Source organism: Acanthaster planci, linkage group LG15, assembly GCF_054643075.1.
Source record: "Acanthaster planci isolate LZ-2023a linkage group LG15, COTS_SCS, whole genome shotgun sequence".
NCBI classification, from domain to species: domain Eukaryota; kingdom Metazoa; phylum Echinodermata; class Asteroidea; order Valvatida; family Acanthasteridae; genus Acanthaster; species Acanthaster planci.
Window position 1 is genome coordinate 11,374,585 of NC_141791.1, and position 12,639 is coordinate 11,387,223.

The 12,639-nt window shown below is 41.6% G+C and overlaps 1 protein-coding gene across 1 annotated transcript; it reads left to right on the plus strand.

Moving 5' to 3' along the window:
* The first annotated feature begins 1,112 nt into the window (after window positions 1–1,112).
* LOC110990273 (organic cation transporter protein-like) lies at window positions 1,113–12,304 on the plus strand. The gene is made up of 10 exons (XM_087146839.1): window positions 1,113–1,863; window positions 2,406–2,509; window positions 3,316–3,470; window positions 5,089–5,257; window positions 6,182–6,323; window positions 6,448–6,536; window positions 6,781–6,989; window positions 8,786–8,894; window positions 9,396–9,605; window positions 10,189–12,304. Exons 1-10 carry the CDS (start codon window positions 1,384–1,386, stop codon window positions 10,346–10,348), a joined length of 1,827 nt encoding a protein of 608 aa, XP_087002965.1. The 5' UTR covers window positions 1,113–1,383; the 3' UTR covers window positions 10,349–12,304.
* The last annotated feature ends 335 nt before the right edge of the window (window positions 12,305–12,639 follow it).

The following is a 12,639-nucleotide window of genomic DNA, read 5'->3' on the forward strand; positions in this document are numbered from 1 at the left end:
TATCATAAACTGGGCTTTAATCTGATGTGCGTCTCTAACGCCTGAGAAACTCGTCAGTAGGCATATTTTTCCTGATTTTCTGAAGTTCGGGTATTTATCACTGTTGACTTTGGCAGTTTATTTACTGGCCTGAAACCTAAAGCGGTGATTTTGGCACTCACAAGCCCATAAATTAAACCTCATCCCCAGAAAGGCCATAAAAGGTTACATGAAATAAGTTTCACCGCCAATTAGGAAAAGAGACAAGTTCGCGCAGCCCCACCCCCTCGAAAATTTGGTTCTGAAGCAGCCCTTGCCGAACGCCTTTATAATGTGCTTAAAACGTACTCTTGAGTCCGCTCAGCGCGCGGGTGCCCCATCACCAATCAACATTATTCGTCATTTAAATATCAGATTTACTTATCTTGTCAATAATGGAAACTGTGTGTGGCTCAAATTTGGTTTCGAACCAGATGTTGCTCCGCAAAACATCGACTTTGGACTTCGGCATGCGGGCGCGGATTTCAAAGTCAACTCTGTACAAATACAGCACAACTGATAACGTCTTGTTCATTGTGTGTGTTTTGTGTCTTTTTTTAAAAAAGTTCAGGTTTGTTCCGCCATTCGCTTGTAAGGGAAAATTTATTAAATAATTTTTCACAGGGTTAACTAAATATACAATGTGTAGGGTCTAGCTTTTTTTCTTTTTTCTTTTTTGAAGGCCCTGTTGGAGCCTCCTTCCGTTTATAGTTTCAAACTGTAAGCATTGGACCTCCTAGGGGAAGGCTGTCAGGGTGGGGGACCCAATTGCCTCCTTACCAAGGTCAACCACTGAGGAGTGGCGTGTCTAGGTCTAAGGCCCGGGCGAGCAAAATTTAATTGATTTGTAATAACTTTTCATTTTTTTGTTTCATTCACAAAAGAATTCCCATTCTCCTGAAAGGTGGTACCAGCGTACCCGGTATCTAACATAGTGGTACAGAACAGAATTGGCAACATGTTGGGGGGAGGCATCCCCCACACTGGACACACCACTGTTTAATAAGCGAACTTGTTCTACCTATGACGTCCCAACCAAAGTTCCTTTTCAGCATGCACAGAGCGTACGTACGTCCCACAGGTAGTCTTATCTAACAAATGAGATCTGATATGTTTATTAGGTGAGGTCTTATCGCATACACTTTTTGTTCTCCATCCAAATTTAAATCTGCTCGGTGTGCTGTGGGTGAGGCTGTAACACCCTGTTTGGTAAAAAGGTCAAACATGATGAAGCTCACCCTTCGAACAGACTAACCCCAAACTACACCAGTCCGGTTTCTTTGAATTACTGGGCAAGGGAGTGTGTTGTGCTGGACAAAGGAGTGTGTTGGAAGATTAAAGCGAGAGCCGGTGATAAGACATAAAATGGCGGATGAGAAAGAGAAGGAGGCTGCAGCTGTCGCTGAGGAACAGGAACAGCCGAAGGAATTCGACGATGTCCTCGGCGCCATCGGCGAATTCGGCAGGTGGCAGCAGATCCTGTTTGTCCTGGCCTCGCTGATTGGAATCATGACCTCCATGAACAACTTAGCCCAGGTATTCTTGGCCGGGGAGGCTGACCACTGGTGCCGCGTGGCCCCCTGGGACCAGGCCAACTGCACCGATACCGGTCCGCCCGACGACTGGGAATGCCTCCTGGAGAAACGCAACGCGTCCATCCCCCTGGTGACCAACAACAATAGTGACAAAGCCTACGACCAATGCGAGATGTACGACATTGGAGAGAAGCCTTTCATTCCCGGGGCGAATTCTAGTTTCTACGAAACCAGCAACACCATCAAGTGCGCCGATGCAGACGGTTGGGTGTACGACACAAGACAGTACCAGACAACTATAATTACTGAAGTAGGAACAGAGCTTCAATCCTAGTAAACATTTTTGAAACACATTTTATGTGACATGTGTTCTCCAATAACAGGGCCCATAATACCTTAACTTCGGGCCTAGCCTTGTAAGGGCCTTGTTTTCCGGTCTGACCTCTTTCACCCCTTAAAAGATGAGGGTTAATTTAATGGCTTGGCATTGAGACAAATACTGATATGGTTACGTGACAGCTGGAAAAAAAGACTGTGCCTAATGGTTTCATATGTTATCGATAGATGCTATCGTCAATTTATGAAAGGCGATTGTTTTGGTTGGTTTCATTTCCCTTCTTTCCAAAAGCGTTTATACCCTCAAAATATGACCACACTCCTAAGAAAAGCCACGAAAGGTAACACAGAAAAATTGCAACGTTTTGTTTGATAATAAAGTCCTAATTTTATCCTATAACAAATCGTGAAGGGGGTGACATCTCCTTTTGTATCGTTACGATTGTTTTTACTGAGAACAGTGTAAGGTTTGGTCTTGTTTTGTTGACAGTTTGAATGAACATGTTTTTCTCGCAGTTCGACCTGGTGTGTGACGGGACAAGCTTGGTCAGTCTGGCGCAGTCGATCTACTTCGCCGGATTGCTGGTTGGATCGTTCGTATTCGGTTCTTTGGCTGACTTGTAAGTACTTTTGGAAAGTGCGTGAGTTCCGGTGGTTAGTTATTAGGCGCTTTTGAAAAAATACTACTCTCACCCGATTTCACAGAGGAGAAGGACTGGCCATGCTGACAGTTTCATACAAAGTGTGTAGACTGACGGGATTTAACTTTGGCAAAAGGGTTTACCCCGCCCACTCTGACGTGAAGTTGAACCGGTCCCGGTCATGACCACTTGCCCCAAAAGAACTTTTATCGAAGAACAAAGTAATGGAAGCCCGAGAAATGTTTCGAAACAGTCTACCCTCAGGGAATTGTGATTGGCAAAGCAGGTCTCAGAGCATGAGACTGATTTATTAGTTCCCTAGGGAAATTCCTGTCGTAGAATATTCCATTCGACGTTCGTACAGAGGCGGATCCAGGATTTCCAAAAGTGAAGCTTGGACTAAAAGTTTGAGGGTCGCGGCCGTAAAATTAGGGAGGTTGGGTAACCGGAAGCAGAACTATTGTTTTCTAAACCTTAGTCGCATTTAAGGGGCTGGGTCCCTCTTTTTCTTTTTATTTATTTATTTATTTATAGTATTGGGTGAAAAGGGGCGAGGAGTGCGCCCCCACGCCCACGCCCCCTGATCCGCCCCTGATCTAAAGTTCACCAGAATGAAACGATCTTGTCTTCTGAGGAAAAAGTTTGATTGCATTGTTTTTCTTATAACTGGCTTACTTCAGGTAACAAACACAATCAAGGTGCTGACATTTTCCTCGGATGAAATTGAATCCCCCTTAATTTACCCTTTCAAAAAATTATGCTACGTTTTCTCAACCCACATACAGGCTGGGTCGTAAGCCTGCAATCTACATCGCCACCACACTTTTTCTGGCAGCTACTCTGGGTAACGTCTTCTCGCCCAGCATAGTCGTGTACATGGTGCTGCGGTTCTTCGTTGCGGCCGGGGGAATTGGGGCTTACCTGATGTCTTTCGTTCTTGGTAGGTTTGTTTGTTTGTTTGTTTGTTTGTTTGTTTTCAGAGTCACTGCCAGCAAATTAATAGCCTTTTATGTCCTCGGTAGCTTTCTGTGGATGAGTTTTGGCAGAAAACAGCCTCATTATGGATGTTTTGCATTCGGTAGATTTCTGGGTTTTTATTGTTGTTGTTGTTTATTTTCTTGGTTTTGTTTTGTGTTTGTTTGCTTGTTGTTCTTATTCTTTGTTGTTAGTAAAAAAGACTAGCAGACTCGAATGTCTTAAAATTATTAATTGAAAAATCTGTCCATTCTTTTTCTAGAAACTGTTTGTTAATTTTGCACGCCGTTGATTGAAAATGCTAATTTATATACCAACAAACCTCTCTAATCACGATTCTGTTGAAATATTTACGAAGACTCTCCTTGAGAGCAGGGTCGTGGAGGAACGTTTTGCGATTCATGCATATGCTGGGAAATCATTCTCCTGGGCGTATAGTTTCCTTGTGTTTGATGGCACTGGAATGCCGGGAATGGTTCGAGCTTGTTTTCCCACTGCCGGCCACCAAATATATCCTACATTTTCTTACTATCCGATTTTGGAAAGAAAATAGCGCAAAGTACGTAAAAAGTAAGAGGAAAAAAATTAGTTTAGTTTACAGCGCATCTGTTCTCTGTCCACAAACTGCAAGCCTGCTACGTATCGTGAGATTTGCTTTTTGCTCGCTCCAAGTACCAGCTTGCGTCTTCGTAACCCGTGAGGTACATGACCCGTACCTTTGAACAATCGCCAAACAAAACAAAGCAAAACAATTAATAAATAAAAAAATAACAACAGCGGGATTAGGCAAATGATAAAGAATCAGGTTGGTCAGTGTTATCAGGGTGGATCAAACTAAACGCCCAAGGCTAAAGTCCGGATTGATAGGAGCCCACATTTTCGCTTTTCATTATTGTTGGTACCTAAAATCAATATTGTTAAAAAAAATTAGATTTCGATATGAAGAATGACTACTATGGTTATGAGCATAAAGAATTTATCATTACTCGAGTCATTACTCCAGGGTTCATTCGTTATGATGTGAATTTTTCTTGGAACGTGTTTCACGCCATTCATCTAATAAAATTAAAAAGTATCCGACATCTCCGTACTCTCAATTACAAGCCAATTCTTGTAAAGGTTTTGTACTTTTTCCTGAAAATTGAGAGTGTTGTCAATACTGGAAGACAACGTTCATTTTGAAAATTTTCTGCAACAACTGTAGACCCACAATTCGCTCTTTGGAAATGTAAAAAAAAATCAAACAAAAACAATCATCGCTCCCCTTGTGTCATACACTGAAACAAGAATTAATCCAAATTTTAGTGCAGAAATAGTGTAACAATGAGCCTCGAGCAAGATCAAGAGAGGGCGCAGTTTTCTTGAAAATGGAGGTTCTTTTGGTTGGAACTGAACTTCGTTAGTTCACGAACGACTATGAAATGCACGCGTCGCATCGCTACCAACAAAATGAACACTCCCGACCAACATGGCTCTTTTCAACCGAAAAGTTTAACCCGTTTGCTTTCCTGTCCCTTAAACATTCCTTCGTGAGTCTGAGGTCAAAACGTTAACCCATTTCTTTTGTTGAACCTTGATTACAGTCACTGAGTTCGTTGGCCCGAGCAGGCGTGTCCTTGTTGGTATCTCTGTCCAGTTCTTCTTCGCAATCGGCCTCACAGTCCTGCCACTACTTGCCTTCCTCATCCGCACCTGGAGATTTCTGCAACTCTGTATCTCACTTCCCACTGTCCTGTATTTACTTCTGTACTTGTAAGTGTCCTCTGCGGGCCACCGTACAATCGCTGTCAAGCCGCGAACCAGTGAAGGTGCAACTCCAACATGGCGTTTTGGTCGGTATTTCCATGGTCTCATTTTGTGGTTTGCTAAACATAGCGTTCAACACCTAGTATATAGAAATTATTCCGCAAAAAGAACTGGTTGCTACCCTCAAGCGTATTTTGTAATGTATTTTGTTGGTCATTGATTGCTTGTTCATTTTTGTGAGACACATTATTTTTATAAAAGGTTTTTATTTCGGTGTTTTCATTTTTATTTTCAGGTGCCAAAATTAAATGAAAAATAAGATAAGGTGGAAAAAGATAAAACCTCGCACCCTTTTCGTGCACACACGACACCAGTTGTTATTAATACACTTGCAGCAAAATATAATTATCAAAATAAAACAGCTTATAAGCAAAATGCAGGCAATTAAAGGAATCTCTTATAGGCTAACACATAATTATACTTCTATGAAAATTTTGAGAAATAAAGCAAGGCGAAAAACCAACAGCAGCAGGACGATTTTCAAGGGGGGTGTAGATGTAAGACTAGCAGAAATCAGCTAATAACAGACCGACCCGTTAAGCCCCGCTCCATTACAGGACCCGCCCAAGGGAGGGTTCACATGGCATGCACCTATTTATTAATGGAATAAGGCTCTTGACGCTATAAATTTTATGCAAATCAACATATGCATGTCGGTCACACAAAAAGTTAATTTGGGTCAAGCTAAATTATATCCGGGCAACTGGAAGACAGGGCAATAATGTTATGTGTTTTCTTACATTGACATGACCGTTTCAATGGGAAACTCGACACAGAATTCAATGTTTAAGATTCAGATTTTATGATATTGACCAAGTTCAAGATTTGTTGGTGGTGATGGTGGTGTTTGACTATTGGTGTCATCCACAGTTATATGCCCGAGTCGGCTCGTTGGCAGATGTCCAAGGGGAAATACAAACCCGCCGAGAACACACTTAGGAAGATAGCTGCGACAAACAAGAAGGATTTCCCCGAAAAGATGTTCTCACCGGAGAGCATCGCGGCTTCCATGGTGAGTAACGAATATCGTTTTTACAGTCGAGGTTTAGATAAAAGCAGTCGTTATAATTATATCGAGAATTTCGCTTACTTCTTTGCTACGGAGAACACCAAAGTCGGATTTTATTCGTCCCCAGGAAAAATCGTCATCGGGACAGCAAACAGCAGTTGGATTGTTCCGCACCCCAAACATGCGCATAAAAACATTGAATTTAATGTTCAATTGGTGAGTTTAAGCTGGAACTTTGTTGTTATTGGTATCATCCTTGTTACATTTTAAAGAGCGTATCTCACAATGTCCTTTTTTTCTTGATTATCAGCCGTGAACCGACAGTTGTCTGTTACATATGTGTGCATTTATAGGTCTGTCCATGGACAGATCTCCAGAAGTTTTACTCATAGTAAAAATTTTATTTTTACTTTTTTAAAAATTTACACCCCATTCATTGACCAATTTATCTTCCTCTCAGGTTTGTGAATAGTTTGGTGTACTACGGTCTGGGTCTAAGCACCTCTAATCTTGGCGTGGACGACTATCTCGCCTCGGCTCTCGCAGCGCTGATCGAGTTCCCCAGCTTGATCTTCTGCATCTTCGCACTGCAGTACTTTGGGCGGCGAATCAGCCTGAGCAGTACCATGGTGATAGGCGGCATTGCGTGCGTTATCACTGCATTTCTGGGTAGGTCAAAGTTAGGCCAGTCCTATCCTAGGCTTGTGCCAAGGCGATCGCAGCGATTATTCGACTTGCACTGCACGCTGAGCGTTGGTCTAAAACTAGCTGGTTTGATTCACAGTATTTTACGTTAAATAATTCAGTGGTGAACAATTTTTGTTGGACCGATGGACCTTTCCACTAATGAATTCATAATTATGTAAGCATGTGCATAATTGGCAACGGCGGCAAAAAACGTGAGCGGCCCACTAAAAATGCACAGGGGCACATAAAACTTTGGGGTCAATATCTCTCGGATTTGCCAATCACTTTTTAGGTTTTGTATTCAGAAAAGCCTATAATGTCGCTGTGGCAGCAACATTTCTAGTTTAGGAGGGTTTTTATGTCTCACGAACAAAGAACTAAAAATCTTCTCTCGCACCAAAACCACTAGGTCGAAAGAAATAACGGGGCTCCCTTCCAAATGTGTGCAGTAAACAAATTAGTGATTCAGGGTACCTTGCCCTGCTATCCAAATTGTAAGCGTGATGTCACTTAAGTTTAAATCATGCATAAAGAGTTACATGGAACCGGAAGTTAACATGCAACTTGAGTGCTCATCCAATGGAAGCTTGGGCCGTTTTCCAATACTTCAAATTCGTCTCCGTCTCAGGCTTCCTGTAGGACACCAATCCCTGAATGTGGGACCTGAAGCGTTTAACTTAAATTGAAGTACTGTTATGTTTGGCTATTTTGCATCTTACTTGATGTTTTGGCACTATCAGACTTACTATTGCGCTTCCAACCCCAATGTCAGGAAGTAAAAAACAGTTGAAGTCTGAGATGGAACCCAAGCCGAGTATCGGCAAACGGCCTTGCAATCAGTGGTTCGTGTACGTTTTGCGCATGTGTACAAAACCAGCAGTGTTTCTAAATGGTGGTTTCGTCACCGTACAAGTCTCATCTCTGACATGAAAACCGTTACAGGCATAATGGTGCTAACGGACAGATATTTTCCCTGCAGTTTATTTTGGCAGTAGCAAGTCATTGCTTTTTATTGGGCTAAAACTTCAGAAAGCAAGTACAAACCAGTTAGAGCGGCATAGGCCTACATAGTTGAAGCCGAAATTTGGAACACCAGCAATTCGGCTCTTGCAAAATTGTACCCCAAAGTTTCAAACAGTTCATTTTGAGCTCATGCAAAAGGGAAGAAGGGAGCCCTCTTGATTTTTGTCGATCTCGTGCGCTTGAGACGCAACAGATGTTTGAAGTCCCTTTTAAACCAGAAAGTATAGTAATAATTAAACAATGAAAACGACAACGAAATTTATACCCATTTACATTGATCTTATGGACCGCTCACGCTTTTTGTCGTTACGGCCATTGCGCAGGCTTGTGAATTTATCAGTGAAAACTTGAAAAGGACCATTACTCGGCCGGGCAGCTGGCCATCAGCGTGAATACTAATGCAGACGTCATTGGTCCAAACCGCCTCCTTACTCCTTACTCATCCGAAAGAGATGACGCCATCTTTCTTGTGAATAATTGATATTGCTACCAACATTTGGTAGCAGTAATCAAGACAAGCCCCCAAACCCAGTTAATAAAAGTGGTTGTGCGCTAGTCTTTTCTCGAGCATCATGCATGCCTCCTGCAAGCCATCAAGCACTTGCAGTGATCGCCTCGATTAAAGGCTGGGCGATCTTGAATCGATGTTTGCACCTCAGCACAACAAGCTTAGACTCCTGAGTTTGCCTTAAAGACTTTACATAAAATCTAAAATGGATTTTCATTTTTCCTGCGGTTTATTTATCCTTCTGCAGAAATGGGGGTCGCGCGGACGGTTATCGCGATGATCGGAAAGTTCTGCATAGCCGGTTCATTCGCTATCATCTTCGTGGTGTCAGGAGAAATTTTCCCAACTCCCGTTAGGTGAGCACATTATAATCACGTTTTCAAATTCCATTTTGTGTTTGATATCCCTGCATATGAACTAAACTATCATAGATATTCTATCAAATGATCATGTAAGGGAATTTGCTCTATGAGTGGGCCCAAATATGCATTGTCGTTTCCCGTTTAATGTGATTGTTTTTATTTTAAATGTATCCGGCCTAAAATGTTATCCCCGTCTACAATTTCTATACCATTCCTATGACCTGAGGGCGCTGTTTATTCTATGCATTAGGGTACCCAATTGCAGGGTGGGAACGGCCGTTTAATGACAAAAAAAATGCAAATTCTCATGAGCGTAGACCAGAAAGACCCCGAAATACTCTTATAAACTGGCTTTGCAATATAATGAGACCAAAAGCGAAGTTACATTGAATCAAGAGGTTCATTTTAAAGATTGTTTTGAAGAAAATGTCTCACACCGCCGGGTATACAGAGATTAAAATCTGGTATGATCTGTGCCGGCACTCTTCCTCGCAGGAGTGCAGGGATGGGCCTGTCTTCCGTGACGGCACGCATGGCTGGCATCCTCTCCCCGTTCATGCTGGACCTGGAGGACCTGTGGGCGCCGCTGCCGTTCGTGCTGTTCGGGAGTCTGTCGATCGCTGCCGGCCTGCTGGCCTTACTGCTGCCGGAGACGAGGAACACGAAGCTGCCGGAGACGCTGGAAGAAGGAGAGGCCTTTGGAAAGTGCGTGAAGAGTGTATCCCCCCCCCCCAAAAAAAGTGCAAGCAAATATTGTATATTTTCAAGCAAATAGTTTCGTGTGTTATTTATTAATAACATGGTTGTTAAACAGGGTAATAATAAAGGGTTTGCACTACAAGTTTTGTAATGGTTGCTTACATGTTCAAGGAAACACTACCGAGTACCAGCTGCAAGGGGTTTATGGCTTGATTGTTTCTTATCTCATTTGCTTTCGGCGTTCCAGAGATATATACGCCAAGTGACACAAACAATCACAAATGAGTTTTGGCCACTTCTCAGCCAGGAAAGCTTATAGTTCTTCTTGTAAATTTCGACGGGGATCTCTTTGTGCCTGCTAGTTTCAGTGCCAGCTATGGTCAGACCAAAAATTGTCCATCGCAGCGTCTTGCAAATGCTAACGCGAAGTTAAATCGAACTTACACTGGGACATCTCTCTGTGCTACTTTTAAATTTCAGTACATGTTTCTCGGAAAAATTTTATTCATGCCACTCACTGGGTTTCCGCCATTGATATGTTAATGCCTCCACGCGTTTCTGAGAACATTTGTTTTTGTTTTCCTCACAGGCCGAAGTGTCTAGGAGGCAGCGCCCAGGATGTGGAGGATAGTAGTGATGTCACTATGGTAACGATTAACGTGACTTACCCAGACACCAAGCAAGGACTAGATAATGTTGCTTTTGAAGAGAGAGAAACCCAAACAGACTGGCCACTTCCAAGCATTTAGACAAACGTCAAATGGTAGGATGAGTATGGGCTTCAACATTAATAAATAGTCAGTGGTAAGGTCTTTGTGGACAAAGAAAGAGGGCGCTATGTAACCCAAGTACGGCTGTGACGAGGAGGTACATAAAAATATTGATCATTATTTACATGTACATATTTCTTCATCTAATTTCAATTATAGTATTGAAACTCGCTTTTTATTATTATTTTTTTTATTTCAAGCTTACCAATTTCGAAAATTAGAAATGTGAATGCGTTTTTGGTATTACGGAAAAAATGGAGGCATTACCACCCAATGTAAATGCGTATTATGTTAATAGGATGTAATATGGTATTTGACTTAAATACGTGAAGCACAGCTCATTATTCAGATGTCACAATTCCTTTCTTCCTCGATATCCCGGATGTTGTGCTAATAATGATTTCTATATTCATGACTGAAGCATGATGTCGTTCAAGCAAGAACGAGAGTGTGTCCGCAGCTTTCTGTAAAACGACATGCTTCACACTTTTAGTTATAGTTGTTTTTCGTGTTATACAGTTTGTTGTGACAAACGTGGTGGCGTGTGAATGTCCGAATTAAGTCACCCTCCCATTTGTCGTTTATTGAAATTAATTTACAGCCTCCCTTGGACAGCGTTGCTTTTGTAGCCATTCAGGACACGCACAATATGTGCGCAAACTGAACGTTTTCTGTAAATCGCTTCATTTGTAACGATCGTTTATATTTAATTTGATTTAATCTGGAGCCTCTAAGAAAGGTTCATGGATAGTATATCATAAAAACAACATGAACATCACTGAACAGACGTCATAAAGTTGTGGTAACTTTTCACCGTGTTGACCAAAGTTTAAGGGAACTTCTTTCATCAATAGATTAATACTATTTATGCTACTCTTTTACTACAGTGATTGAGGCACAGGATCCCTGTTTTTAAACTGTTCGACTTAGTCTTTCTTTCATTCGTTCTTTCGAAGATTTGTTCGTTAGGCTATTTTGAAAATTTTGTTCGTTCGAAGAATTTGTCCTCAGAATGTTTATTTCCTCAGTATTTTCCTCTATAGTTCAATTTCAAATTAAAAAGCTCCGTAGAGATTCCTGCACATATTTGGACTGGACCCCGTCCCTGTTATATATTAATAGGGACCGGTAGCTAGCTGCGGTTTAACGCGTGCAATTAGCCCTGTCAATTGGGTAATGAATGTTAAAGCTTTTGTCAGGCCAATAGTAATACCTAAACACGTTTCAGTGCGGAGGCTTATGAAACACAAGTACCTATCTTTGCTAAGCCTCTGTTGATGACAGTGTGGTAATTTAGTTTTCAATGACTATCAGCGATAAACCATTTTACGGCAGTTTATTTCAAATCAGTGGTAACTGTGTTAAATCTTAGATAAGTGATCCGTTTATCATGGTAAAGTCAGTTTTGTTAACGAAGGAGAAAAAGTAAAATATGTCATCAACTCCTGCTTGATTTTTGCGTTGAGCGGGCGTCGCTTCCTCATTTACATACACCCGGTAGAATCCTACCGGATTCATTACCAGCTATCGGTTCCGACGTTCGGAAGACGTCTGGAAAATACGTAAGGGACGGGAGCCAGTCTAGCTCACATTGACACTTTCGTATTTTAGGTTCCATTTAAAACAGGAAAATACTTCTAATTAGGAAGGTTAAAAAGAAATTCATTATTTCATTAAGGTTATATCTAAGAGTTGAGATGTAACCTGGGGTTTTGTAATATTGAACGTTCTTTTACAACCAGCGAAATGGTATAAACATTGTATTATTGTGATTTTTCCAACGGAGTGGTGAATTCAGAAATAAATTTAACATGTGGGACCAAGTAAAAAAAGAAATTATTGTTGGACCGTTCTATGACCAATTTGGGTGGTACATGATTTGGACGTCTTGAAACGTCATGAGGGCGTCATTAAACGGGACTATTTTAACAAGTGTCCATGCTGTGATTGACCTAAATAATGGTGGGGTGGATGGAGCTGCACCATTACATTTGGAATATTCATTAGATTCTTTTCCCCTTGCGCTGACATCGAGATGACATTATCTGGTGATCTTATGCGGATATTATGAATATATTCGAAGTCCGACAGTACTAGTCTTGTAGCCGGCTTGCAACTACCTTGATGGATGCGGAAGACCCCATTAGTCTTTTGCAAACAGATATAAGAGGTTTATTTCCCCTCATTACGACTTTAATGGCACTCTCTTGACGAACACAAATCTGCAGTTTATGTTATCATGTAACTCAACTTAGTGCATTGTGAGTTAA